General features: G+C 41.8%; 1 protein-coding gene across 2 annotated transcripts in view; it reads right to left on the bottom strand.

Moving 5' to 3' along the window:
- ACSS2 (acyl-CoA synthetase short chain family member 2) overlaps positions 1-22,564 on the bottom strand; it is a 69,152-nt gene that overhangs the window by 33,813 nt on the left and 12,775 nt on the right. Inside the window, exons 3-8 of one of the 2 annotated variants that reach the window (XM_077458979.1) lie at positions 19,281-19,372; positions 18,879-18,982; positions 15,413-15,485; positions 11,695-11,770; positions 8,642-8,756; positions 2,465-2,503 (exon numbers count right to left, since the gene is read on the bottom strand). In XM_077458979.1, coding sequence (XP_077315105.1) covers positions 2,465-2,503; positions 8,642-8,756; positions 11,695-11,770; positions 15,413-15,485; positions 18,879-18,982; positions 19,281-19,372 — 499 coding nt within the window. The remainder of the gene's footprint in view (positions 1-2,464; positions 2,504-8,641; positions 8,757-11,694; positions 11,771-15,412; positions 15,486-18,878; positions 18,983-19,280; positions 19,373-22,564) is intronic. The other variant, XM_077458980.1, reaches the window with a different exon arrangement.

Below are 22,564 nucleotides of genomic sequence, written 5' to 3'. Positions count from 1 at the left end.
TGGCTGCCAGAGCTGACACTCCCACTGCAAGCCTGATTTCAGCAGAAAGCTACTTTGTTTAAGATGGATGTCAAACAACTGCAAAGCCACAATGGAAAATACCTACCTTTTGAAAAAATTCACACATTAATAAAAAAGGAGTGAATTTCAAATGATCCAAACAATAAAATGTTGGCTACTAATGCTACGTTACTAATCCCAGAACCTCATCCATAATCCCACCCTTAAAGTGGTTGTAAAGGCAGAAGGTTTTTTTTTTTTTATTATTATTTTTTTTTTTTTTATCTTAGGAAAAAATGCATTGTGTGCAGCAGCCCCCCCATATACTTACCTAAACCCCATCTCGATCCAGCAATGTTGCAAGAGAGACTTGGCTGTCCGGGACTCTCCCTCCTCTTAGTTCCTGCTGCTGTCAAAGTCAATGAGCCAAACCACACTGGGACATAACCAAAGATCCTTTGTAGATATGGTCACACTGAAGGGCGATTTATTTTGAAGGGCTAAAAGATTAGTGAGCGATTGTAGAATTTGCACACTCCACAGTTGGGGATGGGCAACTCTCCTTAATTAGCCATGTCACTATGCAGCGGGGGAGGTGGGTGGGGAGAGACTGTAACCATCCCACGGAGGATATCTAATAGACCACAGGGGAGCCACAGAACTGTATCCTTGTGTCATGGTAAGAACATTTGTGTACCTGTCTGTGCAAAGTATCACAAGTTTCTGTAATAACGTTTATGTTGTATTGTTTTTCTGTAGTATACCTCCAAGTTTGTGGCCGGTTGCAGCCCACTTTGTGTGGCTTGTTATATGTATAAAACAAAATAAAAATAATTTTCTAAAAAAAAAAAAAAAAAAAAAAAAAAAAAAAGGGAAAAAAAAAAGGGAAAAAAAAAAAGTCAATGAGCCAATGAGGAGAGAGGGGGCGGGGTCGTGCCACGGCTCCGTGTCTAAATGGACACAAGGAGCTGTGACTCAACTCGGGTGCCCCCATAGCAAGCTGCTTGCTGTGGGGGCGCGCAACAGGGAGGGAGGGGCCGGGAGCGCCGAAGAGGGACCCGAGAAGAGGAGGATCGGGGCTGCTCTGTGCAAAACCGCTGCACAGAGTAGGCAAGTATAACATGTTTGTTATTTTAAATTGAAAAAAAAATAAATTTGACTTCAGTAACACAGAACGCTGGGTCGTTTTATTCAAATGGCAGATGATTTGCAAACGCCTTTGTTTTTTTTTTTTATATTCCTTCCTTAGCTGTTGCTATATACACACACAAGAGGAAGTTATTCAGTAGGCTGGAAACATTTTTAGTGAAACTAGCGTATCAGTTAAGGGAAAGTTCCAATTAAATGTATTTTTTTAAGATTTAGTAAGAGCTTGTTTAGACCCTTTGACAGGTCTTTATTGCCAGTATGTCCCCACACTTCCTGTTCATTCAAGTAATTTGAAGGTACTAATTCTTCCCTACAGTACCAACAATTAAAAAAATATGATTTTTTTTTAAAGCAGAGTTCCACCCAAAAATGGAACTTCCGCTTTAAGGGAAGGTGATCCCCCTGACATTTTTTGGGGGGGAGGGAGAGGAAACACTCTTTTTAGAGGGTTCCAGCTCCCACTTCCTCCCGGTGCTCCGCGGTTCCAGAAGTCAGTTCACCTCTCCCCCCTCCCTCTCGGCAATCATCTGGAACACGTCACATGTCAATGATGATTGTGCAGCCAGTCGCAGAGCGCCACGCAGGCTCGCGCATGCCCGGCATAACCTTTTAATGTAACGCCTGGGCAAGGAGTGCAGGGAATGCTAAAGAGCAGTGGTGGCAAACTTTGGCACTCCAGATGTTTTGGAACTACATTTCCCATGATGCTCAACTACACTGCAGAGTGCATGAGCATCGTGGGAAATGTAGTTCCAAAACATCTGGGGTGCCAAGGTTCACCATCACTGCTATAGAGTGTAATTTAAGTGACAGCTCGGGTTCCGCTGGATTGCTGTCGCAGCCAATATGATGCCGAACAGCAATCTCTGGGATTTTGGGTGGGGAGGGAGGCTTCTACAGGTAAATAGCATGCAAAAAAATATGGTAAATCCCTGTATAATGCTAAAGAGAGATTTCTGTTGAAGTGGCCTGGTGACGGGGGGCTTTTTAAAGTTTAATTTTAACAGGGGATTAGTAATTGCACATGTCAGAATCAAGAAAAAAAAACAAAAAAACGGATCAATTCAAGGTGAAAACATCCTGTAAAAAAAAAAAAAAAAAAAAAAAAAAAAAAAAAAAAATCACCCTTCAAATACTTGACCCTTATCCTTCTGAAACAGAGTTAATGTTAAACATGAGTGTTGATCTACGCCTACACAAGACATTTCAGAGTTAATAGCACACCCAGTGACTAGGACAGACAGAACCGCCATGCTGTTAGTCGGACTCTGGAAACAGTCAGTAAACACAGTGTCTTGCAGGTACAGAGAAATACCTGGGGATGAGATCTTTTTTGTTTCTCTTGCTTGTTTTCCTGTCAAAGACCCAGACAGACAAATGTATTGAGCAGCATTATAACAAAATGTAAAAATAAATCAGGAAAATAAAGCCATCAAAAAGACAAGAAGCAAATTCTGAGTCAGTAGCTCAAACATTTTTTGGTATATTTTTATGAATATTTTAGCCCAACCCCACCTTACTGACGACAGCCAGTGCAGCACATCTGAGAAATGTTCAGACTCTGGTTACTGCCGCATGGAAACAGAACACATACCATAGAGTCCTTTAAGCTGGCCATACACAGAGCAAATTTCAGACTGCTTCTGATGCACTGTCCAAAACTAAGCCAAACAGCTGCTGCATCTAATCAGGTGCAGGAACGGTTTTGAGTATTCAGACAGTCGCAGGTGCTGGATGACAAAAGAGAGCGGAGGAGAATACTCCATCCATGCATCAATATACATAAGGAAATCGAATATATTCTATGGCCAGCTTAGCTTTCTCTGTATTGATACACATCTTTAAAACTAAGTTTTAAGTAAAAAAATAAAAATAAAAAATAAATAAAAAGTGAACACCCTCCCCCCTACCCCAATGTATTTACCTCTGTGGGTGATGAGCTGTCAGTGCACTCCCTGTTCTTTCTACCAAAAGTATGGGTCCCTATAGAATGGTGACCCGAAGAAAAATGAGGCTCACCGAGGAACAAAACACCATGAATCCAAAAAGTATAAAAATTATTGAAAATTGTAACGAAAAAATTAATTTATTGCATTATATACCTATAATTCACTAAAACACACTTAGAAAAACAGGTCACTATTAGCATAATCCTACTGCGTCTGCTGTAGTTAAATCAAACCTCAATATATACTCCCAGCAGGTACAGACGAAGAGGAAACATAAAAAAACAGTGTTTACAAAAAACGTCCAGATGAAGCTACACATTGTTTATTGTGAAACGCGTTGACGTCATTTCTGCCTGGACGCCACGCTGCGGCGCAGCGGTAAGGATCCCCGATTAGGCTACGAGCCTGACGGCAATATACAGGAGGCTGCTGGTGATTTTATTCCTGGTGAATAGCAGAATAACGGAACCAGCAGATATCGAATTAAATCTGTTAGAGGTACCTCAGAGCAATATGACATTTATCATGCATGATATTTACTATTTGAGCCGAATAATAAGAGCCCAAGTTGAACTTTGCATTGAACAGCACGGTTGGCACATTTATACACTCTGGAGCACGAGAGGTGTTTCCAGAAACCGATGTACAATTTCATTACTATTATTATGAAAGGCGCAGATGGCTTAAAACGGGAAGCCGTTAATATGAACATTTATGCTGAGTAATATAATACCCTGGAGACTCTCTGTGCTTCCGCTGGATCTATCAATCACCGATTGCGCGGCTGTAATAACGAATTGACTGCATTACATGAAGGTGTTGTCCTTCAAGAAATAGAGATCAAGATTTGTTAGGATTTTCCCTTACTTGAAGGACATCAGTGGATAAGGATTTTTTTCACCATTATTATTGAGAATCCTGTTATGACCCTGCTATTTTAGGCTGTCTTCCTGACTATCTCTATCCCTTACTTCTTACTTGGCTCGAGCCACTGGGCGGGGTTTGACACTGGCCCTATAGTGCCCATTAGCACACAGTGGTTGCTTATTAATAGCACCCTGAATGGACCAGTTTCAGACCCTACTGGCGTCCAGACATTTTTGTTATATATGTTTTTTGTAAATACTGTTTTTTTATTTTTTATTTTTTTGTGTATATGTTTCCTCTTCGTCTGTACCTGCTGGGAGTATATATTGAGGTTTGATTTAACTACAGCAGACGCAGTAGGATTATGCCAATAGTGACCTGTTTTTCTAAGTGTGTTTTAGTGAATTATAGGTATATAATGCAGTAAATGAATTTTTTTGTTACAATTTTCAATAATTGTTATACTTTTTGGATTCATGGTGTTTTGTTCCTCGGTGAGCCTCATTTTTCTTCGGGTCACCATTCTATAGGGACCTATACTTTTGGTAGATGTTACATGACAGAGGTTAGAGGACAATCCCATGTAAACATACATTATTAGTAGACCTTTTCTTTCTTTCTTTGCAGTACCTGTTCTTCTTTCTGCAGCACTTTGAGACAAATGGCAACTTTAATTGGTTAGTGCCGGTATTCTATCGCATAGTGTTCTCTGCCGAAAAAAATGCCCGTGCATGCGCAGTACGGAACAGCACTGCAGCCAATTTCCCCATCAGCTGGCGTGACGTCATCATGGCACATGAGCACATCATAGGAGGCATTTTTTGACTGGAGATTGCATAGCTTTCAATTCTGGCTGTCAAATGCTAACAGCAGAGGGAGACAGTAGTTGTCAGATTTTGCCTCGCTGTTGCAGGGCGACTTGTGGCTGTGTTGAACAGTGGGTTTTGTCTGTATTGCAATCCCGCCCTTAGACACCAGTAAAATCAGCCATTCAACACACCAAACCCACCCTGCAACAGTGAGGCAACTACGGTCCTCCCTCCGCCTTTTGCATAGCTTTCAATTCTGGCCATCAAAAAATGCCTCCTGCGGTGTGCGCATACGCTATGGTGACATCACGCCAGCCGATCGAGAAATCAGCTGGAGTGCCATTCCGTACTGCGAGAGCAGATTTTGACAGAGGGCATTATTCCATAGAACATCGGCACAAAGCATTGTTCTAACCCATCCTGGAAGTGGGGACCTCAAATCCTCAAGCCACTGTACTAAATGCATGGGCACTGATCGCTCACCCCCAACAGAGGTAAGTACAGTAAGGACCAGGATGTGAGGAGGGTGCATGTTAGCTATCCTTTAAATTTTTTTCTGAAAAGGAAAACTAAACCTTTAAAAAGGATAAAAGTGACAGACACGTGTAAAGTCCAGAAAATGGTTAGTAAGTGATGATTAGTAAACGCTTCCGAGTTTTGGGGGTTTAAGGGATTCAGCTACAGTACATCAGAAATTGGCAAATGTTGAAGACAAAGTTTATACTGGACTACTGGATAGAAAAGTATTCGCAGGCAATGGCATGGCAGGGAATAAGAATCTGTTCCAGAAGCCATTTAGGGAAACGTTCAGCAACCACCCCCTGTCTAATCAGAGTACTCTTACTTGCTGCAGAGATGCTCTCATTGGACAATGGAAAAGCACAAAGTGGGGCTTAGCAATGAAGTCAGGCCTGATAACAAGCGACACTAAATCAGAGGGGCACAGGGGAGGCCTTTCTAGCTAATAGAGGCAATAGCATGCATTCTGTGGTGTATTCCCTTACACGGAACTAGTTTAAAGGGATAACTATGGGCGTTTACAGCGTATCTCTTCTGAAAATACTAGTTACCTGGCTGTCATGCTGATCCAATAACCTCAATAATCTGAGCCACTAACCTGTGGCATGCCTGCATATCAGGAGTTCTGAGCTCACGCCGATTTTATCGGCTTGTTTTTGGTCAGTAACTAAATAAGTGGAGGCCAAGTAACTCGAATTTTTGTAGGAGGTGGTCAATAATGGCAGCTCCCGTTTTTCTGTCCTCACAGGTTCCCTTTGAAATATAATGTAGCAGACCTAAGCCAAGATTTAAACCTTAGCCCTCTTGCCCTGCTGCTTCCTTTAAAATGCCCACCTTTTTACAGGTTGGGGCTTCTTTCTGACTCCAGTCCCAATGTGGCATGGGGTGGGAGCTGTGACCAGGCAGAGGCACCGATTGGCTGCTCAAGCACAGGCAGCTGATTGGAGCCACCAAACCTTCCAAAAAATAGGAAATCCAGAGGTTCTTTTATCTGTTTAATTTGGAGACTGTGGGAAAAATAGCATACGTTCATTTCCCAATTTATATCCACTTTAACAGATTTAATCTGCTCCAGCCAGCCTCAGGGCAGGAAACATGACCAGCATGCTCCAACAACCTGCAAGGTCTGTTGCAATTAGCATGCTTGGAGAGGAGACAAGAGCCTGCAAGCAGACACTTCCTATTCTGCTCATCTCAGGTCTCAGCAAGTCTTCTAACCTACCTCATCAATTCAATGACCAGGCTGCAGCATATGGAAGACTTAAGCCAGCCATAGATGGTTCCAATCTTGGTCGGTTGAGCAGGAACTGGCCGAGAATTGCACAATCTGTGGGCAGGCTGGTTGTGCACCCAAGTCGATCCATCCATCGACTGACATGAGTACCGTTCGCAAGCTAGATCTTTACATGCGATTATCGCCAGAGGCTATAGCCATTAGAAATAATCATTGTGTTCTCCCAGCAGGGATGACTCCTTCACCCCCCTGCCAGGAGAACATAATATCTCCCGTCCCACATCAACACTGACTGGGGGAATCAAGCGATTTTATTTCCTGCAACGGAAAGAAAAATTGCATCATATCTATTCTGCCTTATGTCGATGAATATATTCACGATGCTGAGATTATCAGAAAAATGGAGTTGGGCTTTAAATGATAAGTTAAAGCTAAAAAACAAAATCTACTTGCATCCACAATCTAAGACTAACCTATCTAGCCCTGTAAAGAAAAGATCGCTATACATACCTTTTCTAAAGCCCCTTCCGTCCGCTCCCGCGCTAAGCTATCAACGGCGACTTCTCTGTGTGGGAGTGTGCAGGGGAGGCAGCCAACAGAAGCCCCATTGTAACTCTATGGGTGAAGTCACTTCCCAGCCATTGTTGGTTGTCTTCTGCACAGAGCTTCTGCTGCTGGAGACCGGACCAGATCGGCTTCAGAAAAGGTATGTATAGTAATTTTTGCTTTACAGGGCTAGATAGGTTAGTCGATTTAGAGATTTGAGTTTTAGAGTGAACTTCTACTTTAAGTCTTCAACACAGCTCTTAAATGGCAACAAAGCATTGCAAAAGAGAAGGCAATTATTAAAAAGGTCAGGACAATGGCATTACTATATGCAGCTGAGTATGTATGAGTCTGGCTAATCTTTACAAATTAAATCTTGACAAATGATTTGGCTAATCTTTACAAAACGATTTGGTCAATTACTGCCTCACCTACCGGATGCTTAAAGCACTCATATGGCCTTTGCTGAAACAGAAAGCCTAGCTATGGTTGTATGCCATTAACATCCATATATAAAAAATGTATAAATAATCATGTATGTATTCCTATTGATGTAATAAACAAAAATATGTGAACAAGAAAAAAAAAAAAAAAAAAAAAGAAAAAAAAAGAAAGAAATCACAAAAGATTTATAGCCTCTTATAAAAACTGCACAAAATGTGGAATGAAAATGCACTAAAATTTCCCCTAAATACACAGTTTTCTTGAACTCACATCCTGCCTACACAAGATGGGTCCAGTGACACTATATTGGTGTCAGGTCACCCGAGTCCAGGTGACAGATGCACCCCAAAGGTAGTGGACACTACAGCTGACTGCTGCAGATGGAGGAGAGCAGGTACTCTGTAGTACCAAGATGGATGACACTGGGAGCTAGAGCATGAGATTTCCCAGGGCACGGATTCTAAGAGCCAGCGGGTGTTCACCAGAGGCCCCTAGTGGTGGGGATGGATTTAGCTGCAGTCTGGCTCCAGGTCATGACCACTAGGGCCTCCCAGCTCATGCCCACAGGGGGTGGGGTAGAGCCATGCTTTGAGGAAAGATTACTTAAGCAGCCAGGTGAGAGTGGCTGGCCTCTTAAGCTGAACACACAGAGAGGTAGTCTGAAAAACATTACTGCATATCCATGACAATTGGGCCACCATGTGCTAGAATCTCCACAAAAGACACCCGTTTTCAACCAAATTCCCTTCCTATCCTCCACCCCACGGAATATTAGGCACAAACCTGTGCCATTTAAGGGGCTACTGCGTATGCCCCATCACTCTACTTTGCCCCTGCAAAGATCCTTTGCAAAAGTCAACATTTTCTGAAAGTCTACTCTTGAACAACAGCGGGTATGCCCTTCCACGTGACAAGGCTTGGCCCTGGCAATAGTTCAATTGGGTACTGCATTATGTGAGGGCAGCGGTACTGGAAGGACCAGGATTTTACACCAGGAGGCAGCAGGGAACAGTGTGGTGGGCAGCAGTGCTGCTATCATTTAAAAACCACTCAGGTATTTACCAGACCTGCAAAAAAAATAAACATGCTGGGTCAGCTGCACCACACCCAAATCCACTCTTTACCTGCATATTCGGGCAGGGTCTCTTGCATGGTGGCGATGCATTGCTTGTCCCATCACAAAAAACATCATCTCTGCCCAGATGTTTGAGTACAATGCACTTTTTCAGAGGGTAATTCCTAGAAAGATGCACCAGTAAAATATTCAGATAGTGTTTAGTATGGGAATTATAAACATTCAGACAAAGGGGTGTGAGCCAGAAACATTTAAGAATAAATGTGACATAAATAAAATGAATACATAAATAAAACAAAAAATAAACCCGTCATTAAAGGCCAAGTCCTCCTCTAGAATGTTACCTGTATTGTGCCCCCTGATGACCCCCTCACCCCTTCCACTGTGACAGCGAGCACTGCACCTGTTGCACCCGCTGTCACATTTCAAAATCAGTGGGGCCCCGCCAACACAAATCAGTGGGGCTCCGCCCACACAGCTGCATCATTCATTTAGAGCAGTGATGGCGAACCTTGGCACCCCAGATGTTTTGGAACTACATTTTCCATGATGTTTGACTGCTCTGCAGAGGGCATGATCATGGGAAATGTAGTTCCAAAACATCTGGGGTGCCAAGGTTCCCCATCACTGATTTAGAGGAATCTGCGAATGAAGAAAACTACAATCCTGTTTGCCAATGTGGCGGACGGTATGCACTTCTTAATGGACTGCAAGGATGATGGCAAGCGCTTGTAGTCAAATCACTCTTCCTTCTGCTTTGGTAACTGAAAGCGGGTACGGAGGTACAGACACAAAGCTGAAGGGAGAGTGTGCGGAAACCTGCACTGATTAGTCCACTGATCGCAGGTGCAATGGTTTACCGGCTCCTGTAGGAAAAAACAGTTAATGCATATTTTTTTTCCCCTGCAAAAATATATACATGCATTTCTTCTTTACATAGTTGGTAAGGTTGAAAAAACCAGTCTATCCAGTTCAACGCGTGTGTGTGTGTGTGTGTGTGTGTGTGTGTGTGTGTGTGTGTGTGTGTGTGTTTATACCAAAAACTTAGCTGTTACATTTTCTATTGTAGGTACTGACCTTGGATGCACAAATCCAAAGTTCCCAGTCTAGGGCCAGAGCACTGATTGATCCCTCTAGAGTTCAGCATCAGGGATGAGGTCCTAACCCCTCTGATCTATCCCGCTGGGAAATTGTCAAAGTGGACGGCCAATCATAGGCAGCGGAGGCATTTCCCAGATATAAACAAAAAAAAGTCAGTGCTACTACCCATACATCACATAGATAGCAGAGCTCCCAGGTGCTCGATCCTCAGTCGTTGGCTGAGTAGGGAAATGAGGAAAAGATGATCCACACTCCAGTAATTGCTCTTAACAAAATATAGTATTTATTAACAAGCCACAGTGACCAAACGCAAATAAGAAAGGTTGACGCGATTCAGCCTATAAGGCCTTAGTGTGCCGGCAGCCACACCTATACACGCCCCTTGCGGATGTGCAACTGCACGGCAGGGAATTATTATCCCTCACTTATTATTGGCTGTACACGTTTGATAGCTTCTCAGTGGGATAGCCAAGGTGGGTTCAGACTCATGTTCATCCATACTTAGCATCCTCCGAAGTCGTGTTGCTTGTATGGCCAAACTTAAAAAGGTTGCAAACCCTTACATAAGTGAAGTGACTGGCCTCAGGTGATACACAAGTTTAAATTAATCCTCCTACATAAGTTATACCTGTTTATCTGCAGTCTTCTCTTCATCCATTCAAAGAATTTGCCTGAGCTGTCAAACAGGACAGCTTAAAAATTACACATGGCAGAGCTCAGTGAGGAGAGCTCTGAGAGCCGATTTGAAGGAACGGAGACACCCCTCTTTACACAGCACACAGAAACTGAGCTGAGGCTGTCAATCACAGGCTCATCTTGAACATGGACCTCCCTGATTCTCCAGTGGGTTTCCTCCTTCATGTCCCCACTATCCCTCTCAGCCTTTAATCGAGAGGCTGTACTGCCTCACTTCCTGAATGCAGCGAGGCAATTGATCCCCATCTACTGGAAAAGCAGTCTAGTTCCAAACCGCTCGGAATGGATTTGTCTTGTGAACGAAATTAGGGCTGCAGAGGAGTGGATGGTGAAATGTAAGGACAGACATGATAAATGGTATGCAATTTGGGCCACTCGGATTCATTATGTAGACGAGGCCCACACAAAACACACAAACGGGTACCGTTCCTGTGGGAGGAGTTTAACTGTCAGAAATGTTATAGACTTGACCATCTGAGATATTTGATATGACTGCTAGTACATTTTAATAGAGCACTTTTCTTCTTTTCCTTTATTTTTGTTATTTGGTTTAAATGTTACACGTTTTCTTTATCGGTCTGCCATCTGGGCTCTAATGTTTCTGGCAAAATCAGTGGTGTTTGCTCATTACTACCGCTAAGTATGGTAGCGGGGCTAGAGACAAACTAATGGTGATATGGCTATGTTTTCATGACCATGTAGTAGACACCTCCGTCTCTACCACCCTCGATGTTGGATGGTCAATCGGGCCTTATGTTATGTACTTTGATCAAATAACCACCTTGGGATGCTTTGTCCTCTCCTTTCCATGGTTGTTACTTGATAAAAAAATAAATAAATAAAATATATAAAAAAACAATGGAGATTCCAGTAAATGCACAAGCCTGGCCATGACCCTCTTAAATGCATCAAGCATATGATTAAAGTAGAAGTCTGGTCAAAATACTAGCTACTCCTAAACCTGCTCCCACCTCAATTCTAAGCCTTATAATAAACCATCCTGTAAAGATGTCTATACTTCTCTATTCTGAAGGAGCTCAAGTCCAGTCACGCGACCTCCCCAGCAGCCAGCTTCACCGACAATGGCTACAACAATGAGTTCCCATGGGGAACGCATCCACGGCTGTCTCTGCTGTACACTAAAGCCGTCCCTGGGAGCTGATCACATGACCAGACCGAAGCACCCATTAGAATAAGTATAGACATCTTTCCTTTACAGGGCAGTTAGTACAGGGCTTGGGGGTAGGAGCCAGTTTAAGCTTATGAAGTATTTGACTAGACTTCTACTTTAGATTCATTACTTACTTTTCTGCGCATTTTTTTAGTGCTTCATCTGCGATCACCTTCAGGTTAATTAATTTATCTCCACGGAAAAATCCATCTATAGAGAAAGAGCAATTTTTATAAAAATGTCAGACATGTCTTCATAGATCCTACACCCAAAAAAAAAAAGAAGAAAAAAAAAAGTTAAATGCTTTCAGTAAGGCTAGGTTCACACATTACCATTGATGTGCAGTGCATTAGAAGCACACACTTTTTTGCACATCAACATGTGCTGCAAAATGGTCTTTCATGCGGCTCTGCTGTCCAGAAATTGGACTTTTTTTTTTTTTGACAGAGCGCTGCAAGGTATATTGAGGTGGCATTCAGAATGAATGGCACTGCGCCATCGCAAGTAGTGTGTGGTGCCAGCTGTTGCAGTAACACGCCAATGTGAATGAGGCCTAAGGCTCCTTTCGGTTTTGGTCCATTAAGTGCATCTCGTCCCGCAATTCCTGTTTTTCATGCTGACTGATACTTGGAAACATAGAAGTGCATTTTAGTACACGTTTTAATAAATGATCAAACAGATTCACACTATGGGGTTTGTTAATGGTTATCTCTGCATGTGAGCGAGGCTGATGGGCAGATGAGCTAAGGAGGAAGGAGAGACGGCCTTGGATCTGGATCCTATAGACAGCCAAAGTGTGCTGTGAATGCCGTTTACCCCTTAAAGGGGAAAGGTTTCTGGTCAGTGTGGAAAAAAAGGAGGAGCACACAAGGAGACACCCGGGTGGATAACCATTTTTTTTTTTAAACCAAAAAAATCTGATCAGATTTTTTAGATTTTTCTAAAATGTATTTTAATAAAATGTATTTGGAGTAAAAATCTATATCTAAAAGATAATGCATCTTAAAAAGTAACCTAATAATTTTGTTTATTCAGCATGAAATGGAGCTTGGTTATGTAGCATGAGGCTGTATATTCTGCAATATTTTCATTTCTGGTAAACATTCAATGAATCCAAGCTCTGCAAGCCGAGATAACATGCACTGCATTGATGCATTCACACAATTTCACAGTAACCATGAGATAAACCAAAGTTCAGGAATATTCCTTTAACACATTGTTTTGCAAATCTATGTACACTACAAACTGTACGATTGTTTGAAGAGAAATGCATCTGTGTCAGGCTCTAAGTGTGAGGAGGAAGGGCAAGCAGCAAAAATGAAAAAGTGAAGCCTTGTAAGCAGCTTATAAACCTTGTGATCTTTCTGCACAAAGCTCGAAGTGCTTTATTCCTCCCTTGAGGAGCAAAATGGCAATAAAAGAGATACTATTTTTGGAATATTTTAATGACGTTCCCCTCTCTATGGGTAAAGCAGATATGTGTGCAAAATGCAACAAAGAGATGCAAGACCTGGTGGCCTGAATGAATCATCATGAGAAGACGTGCGGTGATGAAAGGACCACGTTTGAAGTTTTTTTTTTTCTTACGTCGACCCAGCTGATATATTCTGTTTAAGTTTGTTTTTTCAAAGAAATTTTGTTTATGCACTTCGGTTACTGAACATTGATGTTCAAGCAAATAGAAGAATATGTAATATAATGTTGTTTTAATTAAAAGAATTTGAGTATTTCTCCAACTAATGTGCGGTTAACCTAAAAATCTATTCTGATATGGCCGTTTTACTAACCTTGACAGCTTTTTCTAAATAGTAAACCTTCATTTCGTTTGCAAATATTAAAAATTCTAACTACCAGCAAGAATGAGTCCTTACATTTAAAGAGCACCTGTAATTTCAGATCCATCAGTGCCTGTTAGCGGGCATCCGCTCACCTGCTGCCGCCACGCCCCTCTCCTTGTTGCGTCACTGCCGCATCACCAGCCGCCCCATTAAAGTGAATGGGACTGTCGGCGAGTCAAAAGCGGGTCAGAGGAGGAGCCGCTGCGGGACAGAGATGACAGTTGCTCTTTAAAAACTTTGGAGGTAATTTAAATCAAGCCTTTTTACTAGTGATTTAAATCGACTTGATTTAAATCAAATCCACCCTGACAGACACTGGCACACCACATGATTTGTGATTCTACACAGCACTATGTTATGGACTTATATTATTTGCTAGCAGTTGTAATTTTTTTTCTGACTTCTACTATGGATAATGAGCCATTTTGGATACAGCACTTTTCACTTTATTGCATATTCAAATATTGCTTTACATATAGATACAATCTGATTACACTTGTTAGTTGATTGCAGTGTTATATGAATTAAATTTCCATTGTTGTATTAGTTTTATTTTTGCCTTTTTATATTTACACTTTTTCACACTGTTTTATATATTTGCTTGTGCTTTATAACGTTTTTGCATATTTTATATATTTGCCTGCACATTCATGAATTTAATTTGTTGAGCAGGGATTAACTGGGCACTTGTCACATTATTAGCATGTTAATTTTATAAGTAGATAATTGCGCTCGCACTAAACAAGCAGTGTCACATCCACTTCATAAACCCGATATAACCCCGACTCTACCCTGATAGTTTCAGTGGAGGCAGCAGCTTTAAGATTATATTTATCGTTTATTTCCAGCTCTTGTCCATAGCACAGAACCTCTTATTTTATTTTTGACATGCAGTATGATGTTGTTGCTGTGAAACAAATATAGCTTGTTGAATAAAGTAGTAACATTGGCACGGCTATTTATTTGGATTATAGATGCCTTTAGAGATTGAGACAGATATCCCACAGGCCGTATAGCATCCTCCACCAGTTTCACCGAGCCCATTTTTTTTTTTTTTTTTAAGCCTGGATTGGAGCCATGAATATGAATACCCATTTTTGCATTTGATATGGTTGCAGTGTGTGATATAGAGTATGCACTGTTCACATAAGGAGGTAAGGCTTCTATAGGTCTCTGCTGGCTACAGGCATGAAAGAGGAGAGAGCACTGTGATCATTTGATCTCCCAGGAAGTAGTACACCAGGTTGGAAGAAAGGCTTTTGAAAAAGTAACCTAGAGATTTTCCTGCACGATGGTGTAAAATATATATTTGCAGTAAGTTAAAGTGGAAGTCCATGCCAATACTATAATCCCTGCATCTATAGCCACCAACATTCTAACACTAACCCCGAAGAAAAAAGGAGCATACATAACCTTTTCTGCAGGCTATGCGACCTGATTTCGTGGCAGAAGCTCTGCAGAGGACACGGCTGATAGCGGCTGTGAAATTAATAGGAAGTGATGTCACCCATAGAGTTACTATGGGGATTCCATTGACCGTGTCCTCTGCACCCGCCTCTACATCAAAGCCACAGCTGAAAGCTCAGCATGGGATCAGAGTTTCTGCTGCTGGAGATCGGGTCAGAAAAGGTATGTATACTGAACTTTTTTTTTCAGGGCTAGATAGGTTCCACTTTACGTTTTACTGTGAACATGCCCATTCTAGGGCTTTGAAAAAAAAAAAAAATATATATATATATAGGTTATAGCTATTGTTTGCAGTGTCTGATATAAGCAAAATTATTTTTTTGTGGTGGTTCGTCTTTTTTTGAACATGAAAATAAATAAAATCAGTGACAGTTTGAAGTAAACAACCAATTTCTAAAAACTAAATTTCCATCACAATTAAGTTTAAAGCTATTCTCAAATCATACATGTCACACATACCCGATTAAAAAGAACAGAAATTTTCTTTTAGTCTTAAGCAAATTATATACTGAACGTCAACAACATTGCCTTTAAGTGCTCAGTTTACCTGCAGTTATTAGAACAGAACAGTGACTGTCCAGGATCCTCTCACACAGAGACTCAGCTGAAAATCCAGCAAACTAAGAAAGAGAAAAAATAGCGAGGGAGAGAGTGAAAAATGGGAGTGCAATGAGAAAGAGAGCACGAGAGAGTGCACGCAATAAAAGAAGGGGCAGGGAAGAAAAACAAGAGGGGAAAACCATATAGAGAGAAAGAAAGAGCAGAAAGAAAAAAAAAAAAAAAAAAAAAAAAGAAGGAAGAAGGCAAAAAAAGCAAAAGAAAAACGTAGTGCAAATAACATATCGGGAGTGTGCATGGAACAGACAAGAGGAGAGAGAGTAAGAAACAGTCATACATACACAAAGAATAAGAAGTATAGAAGCAAGAAAAGATAATTACAGAGAGAAAGAAGGAAAAGTTATGGGCAGTTCATTAATAGGATCTCGCTCACATATTATAATAAATGTATTACAAGCGCTGATAATAAAAGTGCCAACAATTTACATAGAGCTTTGTGTATACCTTCAAGCAGATCGGGGAACCTTGCACTTTTGGATTTTCTGATCCGCCAGCAGACAGCTCTTTCTTTGGGAAGATCTAGAAGCACGGCTATGAGTAATAAAGGCTTATTCACACAGGCCCACACACGTGTGCGCACCGATGTCTGTTCTGTATGGGCAGGGAGCTTTCTATGTGGTCCCTCGCCACAGAGGAGGAGCCTGGATCGCCCACAGGGGACCCCAGAAGAGGATCTGTGCAAAACCATTGCACAGAGCAGGAAAGTATAACATGTTTATTATTTTAATACAAAAAAAAAAAAAATCCTGAAGCTTTAAAAGTGCTAGTAAAGTCTATATACTGTTTTGTTAAAAAACGGGTCCCCCGGCAGCTATAAGCCATAATGTACTAGTATGCACTGCACACTAAGGCATTATGACAGACTTATAAAAAGTATAGTCCCTCATGTTACTAAGTGAATGAATACTAACTAGATAAAATAAATGATAATGGAAAGCTGCTGCTAACTTAAAGTGTACACAGTGCACAAAAGTGAATAATATAGGTTGGAGTGATCAGCGCAAATTTCTAAAAAATGAGATGAATCAAGCATGTGCTAAAACAATTTAAAGTGGTTGTAAACCCTTACAGACCACTTTAACCTACAGGTAAGCCTAGATTAAGGCTTACCTGTAGGTGCTTGAAATATCTCCTAGACCTATATGGTCCAGGAGATAGATATTTGCAAATCGCTGTAGGGCGATTTATTCTGCCCATGCGCTGGAGTTAAAAAGGGCACTCTGTGCCGCTTCTAGCTCGGGTCATGCCGTGACTGGCGGCTCCCACGCGCATGTGCGACTCCGGCCTGTCACAGAGCTGGAGTTCTCTGGCCCCCGGAAGGAAGAGGGGTAAAAGAATGGATGCTCGCTGCCAGCGAGGAAGACAGGGACATCGCGGGCTTCTCCTGCAGGTAAGTGTCACATAATGGGCTACTATGCGATGCATAGTAGCCCATAATGCTTTACCTTTGCAGGGAAACAAAGAGGAAGTAAAACCCATCAGGGTTTACTTCCTCTTGAAACAGTGAAATACCGAATCGGAACCCCCAGCATGTTTGCAAATTGGAGATCTGCAGATGTGAGCTTGTTTCCATTATATGAGATCCATGAGGCGGATTATACTTTTTACGGAGGCAAGGGCTCTGTGAGCATTAAGTTTTTGCGAACTTGCGATTTCTGTTAGGAAGAATTTGCTTTTACCTCTTAGAAGAGTAGAGGTAATAAAAAAATTTTTGGGATATTTTGGACTTTTTACCACTTATTTCACTGTTTAAATTGTTTTAGCACGTTTGATTCATTAATCTCATTTTTTTGAAATTTGTGCTGATCACTCCAACCTATATGACAGACTTGCCTACAAACGCAGCCCTCCAGCGTTGTGCCCTCAACGCTTTCCTTTGTCCTTGGCAGCTTCCATCTTCGCCTGGTCTTTCTTCCGGGTTCGTGAGCTTCTGCCGCTTGATTGGCTGTGCTGTGGTGATGTCACTCCCACACATGAGCACGAGAGTCACATCACAGCCGCACACAGGTTGGACCGTAAACGTGGTTTGAGCTGCTCATGTGCAGCTCAGATCACATTACTTGCCGACAGGCAGGGGGGGAAGATTTATGACATAAGAGACCTTGAGGGTCTCTTCTGTTATAAAAACATTGCCTGTCAGCGAGTTTTGTAATAACTGACTTTACTAGCTCTTTAAATATCACTTAAATAGAGGGAGCTTGTGTGTCACTTTAGTTGCAGAGCGACCTGGACTTTTGAACAAAAGAGCCCAGCACCAGCTTTGTACACGATGACTGCTCTGGCATGCAGAAAAACTAGAGAGCTTTCTGCTAGCACTGAGTGAGGGTGCATGTCCCTTCTCATTGATGCTTTTGTGTAATCTATACTGCTATGCAGGTCTATTCACCTCAAAGTAGTAAATCAGCTCTCTGAAACCTTTCTTAGCTAGCCTCATACTAGCCACCTGCTGGCTACAAAATTAAAAATTTGTATTATTAGGAACACAAAGATTTGGACAGCACTCGGTCCCTGAGAGCTCACTGTAGAAGACTGAAGGCAATTATAAAAACGAAGGAGCGCTGGTAAATTCATGTAAAAATCTGTTTATTGTCCTCAATATGGGGGGGGGGGGGGGCGGGGGTGTAAAAGACTACGATACAAAGCTTGGTCCTGGGCATTGATGGGCTAAGGTCGTCCAATGCCGCAAAGACTGCTGAGAGAGGCACCAATCCAGCAAGCCCTGGGGAGTGGAAGCAGAATCACTAAAGATGCCGCGCCAGTGTGCCCAGGTGACGTCAAAGGGAGCTGACAGGCGGAATCACCAATATGGAGGTGATCTGGTTGCTGCAGCGATGGGTTTTGCACGCCAGCGATTTTGTGCATGTGCACTAAACGCATTGTCATAGCAACAAGACACGCCTGTGTTCCACCGCCCCAGCCCGGCATCTCGGAATCCACTCCCCAGGGCTTGCTGGATTCGCGTCTTTCAGTAGCCCCCTTCACTGCATTGGACGACCTTAGCCCATCAATGCCCAGCTTGGTATCAGTCTTTTACCCCTTTTTTCCCCCTATATTAAGGACAATAAACCTTTTTTTCCACTCATGGATTGACCAGAGCTCCTTCATTTTTACGATTACCTTCAGGTCCATCTTTCTACCTCTCAGGGTGCGGTCTAAATCTTTGTGTTCCTTTGCTGCATTTTCCAGAATGTATATTGACAGCCCCGGTTTTGTTACCCTTGGAGCTGATCTTCAGCTGTTGAGTGCTTGGAAAACATAGTTGTATTTGTAATATTATGTAGTCAATGACTAAAACAGCAGTTAGAATAAAAAAAATAAAAAATAAAAAAAAGAAGTCAAAATATTTTGTATTTGGGAAGAATTAAATATTCATTGACACACAAGAAAGAACTCACAACTATGGAGTGAATAGCCCCGATTCGCGCACATGCCAGCATTGCCACCACCAACTCGATCACCATGGGCATGTAAATGGATACACGATCTCCTTTTTTAACACCTAGCAAAATAAGATTATTGCCACAGATTACTACATGTCAGACTGCTCACACAGAAACCTAAAAATACAAATCATAACGAAATCAATCATTCTGTTTAATTCAGTAATGTCACAGAATTTTAAAGACGAATTCCAGGCATGGTATACTTTACATTGGTCCAGCTTGGGGGATATATAAATTTACTGCAAGGCCCACTTTAAGAATGATTTTAAAGCAGTTCTCCCTGTAAATATTTCCAAATATAACACATTTTTCCATGCTTGATAAAGAAGCAGGCGGTAACATTCAGTTGTGTACCTTGGTCACGTAGAACATTGGCGAACTGGCACACCTTCTTCAGGAGCTCTGCATATGTGATGGACGTAGCATCCTCCGGCTCATTACCTTCCCTGCAAGACAATTAAGATCAACATCAATATCCTGACTGGCTAAGCGTCACCCGGAACCATCTCAGTGGTGTTCTTCAATCTGCGCTTCCACTGCTCATGGCATGTCAACAGCGTAAAAGTGTTGAGGAGGAGATGGGCACAGACATCTTATTTGTTTACAAAGTGCAAGATACAGTTACATTTACTCACTGGCTACATTTTAGGGTTGTATATAATATATCCACTTGAGCTCAGGAAGGCTTTACCCCCCATCATGACCAGGCCATTTTTTTGCTATTCAGCACTGCTGTACTTTAACTGGTGATTGTGCAGTCATGTACTCAATGTAACTTTGTACCATTTTATTCATTTTTTTTCATACAAATAGAGCTTTCTTTTGGTGGTATTTGATCACCACCGGGTTTTATTTTTTTGCGATATAAAACGAAGAAAGACTATAACACATATCCAATAAAAAAAAAAAAAAAAAAAAAAATCTGATTTCTTCATCGATTTTGCCCAAAATTTATTCTGCTACATTTAAAAAAAAAAAATTATATATATATATAATTATTATTATTATTATTAATAATAATAATAAGGGTTTATGGATAGGTTTGCGCCTACAAACCATGGTGTATATATAATGTCATTTTTTATTTTTTTTGCACTAAGAAAGGTGGCGATCGGTGATGTAAAAACGGGACTGGGATAGTGCATCGGTCAATCTGACACTAACTGGTGCCGGGGGAAATGGAATAACTGCGACTGACATCACCTTAATACAGGTATCAGTGATAGGGACAGGAGGGACCTGCTCATAGAGCTTACATTCTAAAAGGGAGAGGGTGGCGGTACAAAAGGTAATAGATGCAGTGAATGATTTGATGGGGGTGCCTAACTATGTGTAATGTATGCAAAATGTGCTGCTTTTACTAATTGATCTCTCAGTTTCTCATCCCTGCTTTGCAGAGATGAGAAACTGACAGATCGTTCTCTTCCTAAAGAGCTCTATAGTGTTTACCAACACAAGAGCTTTGGGCTGCGATTGCACACAGCCTGATATCAGCAGGGTCTGGCCGCGAATCATTGGCTGGGACTTGCTGACATGATCCCAATCTGTACAACCACCGCGGGAGCCAGGTGGGGAGCACGCACGTGCGTGCCCTAAACCTTGGATGTACGGGTATGTCACTTTGCCCACAATGTCCTGCGGGTAGATGGGTGGCAACAACCTAAATAGGACTCTCTTATTCAGACTGTGGGAATCAGTTTATTTTGTTGTGATGCCATTGGATTTTGCATAGTCTAAAGTAGCCACTTTGCAGTAACAAGGAAATACTATCCACTCCAGCAAGACCATCAGCTTCACCCTTCAGCAGGGCTGTACCATCCACGATATCCAACAGCAAGGCTGTACCATGCGCTCCATCCCCTTACAGGAGATCCGGTGTGGGCAAACCTACTACATTTGGGGTGTCATATTGCACTGACACCCACTGCAGATTGCAAGGCCAGTGTGTTTTGAACACAGTGAGGAAAACGATCACGGATTCCTGGTATCCTGCACTGCATTCTAAGTGTGAACCAGAGCTCAGTTATAAATAAAAGGGATAAGTCCAGGAGGTGACATGCATCTCGCTGGACCTAACCCCACAACAAGCCAACAGATTTTGCAAAGTGGCCAAATTCCTAAAAATCAGCCTTAAAGCTTTTTATATTATTAGATTGAGTAGCGAGTGATTGAAACCTCTGTAATGCCAATAACCCCCCCCCCCTCCCCCAATGTCCCATAGGGGAGGTTTGGCTTTATTTCCTATTCCAGAGATACCACAGGAAATCTTTCTGAAGTGACATTTATCAGGACAATTGTACCCTTTGGATGATTTCCCTTTTATTCTTCATCAAAGATAAATGAATAGGGCTGATCAAATATAACATTTTGAACAAAGAAGGGACAAATCCCCCTGCAGAGGATCTTCTACACAGCTTCATTCATTGGAATATGCGACGGCTCTCGTAGAACAGCATATACCACTATGGCTGCACCCATCACTCTCAGTCATTTGTATACTGTAAATATAGAAATATTACATGCATACAGCGGACATGAACACATCTCTATTGTCCGGACTGAGGAGGACAGGATTAGACTTGCTGTGTGAGCAATCATTAAAGTTTATTATGTAAACAGCCACAAAAGTACAAATCTGCCACTTACCCCGGGGTGTGCCATAGTGTGCAGGTCTAGTGTTACAAATGAGCCCAGCAGGCCTGAGCCTAGAGAGATCACAAGGCCGGAACGCCATGAACAATGACTCTTCCACCCAAAACAAATATTTCAGTGCTCGGCAATTAATTTGGAAATCCAGGAAAATATGTTAATATACATGTGTAAAAATATTCACTAACAAAATCAAAAAAAAAAAAAAAAAAAAAAAAGAAGTTTACATTTTTTTTTTAATAAACAAAGGCAGGAAAAAGTGTTTCAGGGCTGAGCAATGTTGTTAATAAACATTGCAGGCTGCTTTTTTTTTTTTGACAAGTCCAATTACTGGACATCAACACTTCAGCTGTCAACAGAGGAGACCCACCGACAGCTCAAACAACGGAGCTTGTGAAAATACTCGGTATCGGCACCGATACTGGTACCGGTTCCCAGCAAGAATGAAAATCATTCCACTGTGCAGGTCAGGCCTCTTCGCCTTCTATCTTGTTTTTAGGTGATCTGACCCAATAAAGCTTTTTTCTTCTGTTAAAGCCACAACTAATCAAAAAAAAAAAAACCAATAAAAAAAAACACACACACCTGAAAGCAATAAGGAATAGCGGTAGTATTGATTTTCTTGGTGCCTGCGTATATCAAACCATCAGGAGGCAGATTTAGACCCCCGGGTATCTAAAACACATTTTAAAGAAATTAAATATTTTTCTATATAACTAATCTACATTCAAACGCAAATACCGCCGCCAGTAATCCTCACTGCACTGACAGGGAGATGACAGCACTCTGCTGGATGAGAAGTGTACAAGGTTACACCTTGCTAGTCAGCGTGTTGCAAGAAGCAGCCTAGCGAGTCCGCTAACCGCGCTGCACACTCATACATATTCTATCTATCTTATCCACCACTGGAAGGATCTTGAGCTGTCAGAAAACAAATCAAGGGTGCCCAACATTGTGAAGAGCGAGGGCCACTTAAACAACTTGGTAAC

The sequence above is a fragment of the Lithobates pipiens genome, unplaced genomic scaffold, assembly GCF_037356315.1.
Source record: "Lithobates pipiens isolate NorthernLeopardFrog02 unplaced genomic scaffold, aLitPip1_a1.2 Scaffold_28, whole genome shotgun sequence".
In the NCBI taxonomy this organism is placed as follows: Eukaryota; Metazoa; Chordata; class Amphibia; order Anura; family Ranidae; genus Lithobates; species Lithobates pipiens.
Note: the sequence above shows the minus strand (reverse complement) of the source record. Positions and strands in the feature narration are given on the sequence as shown.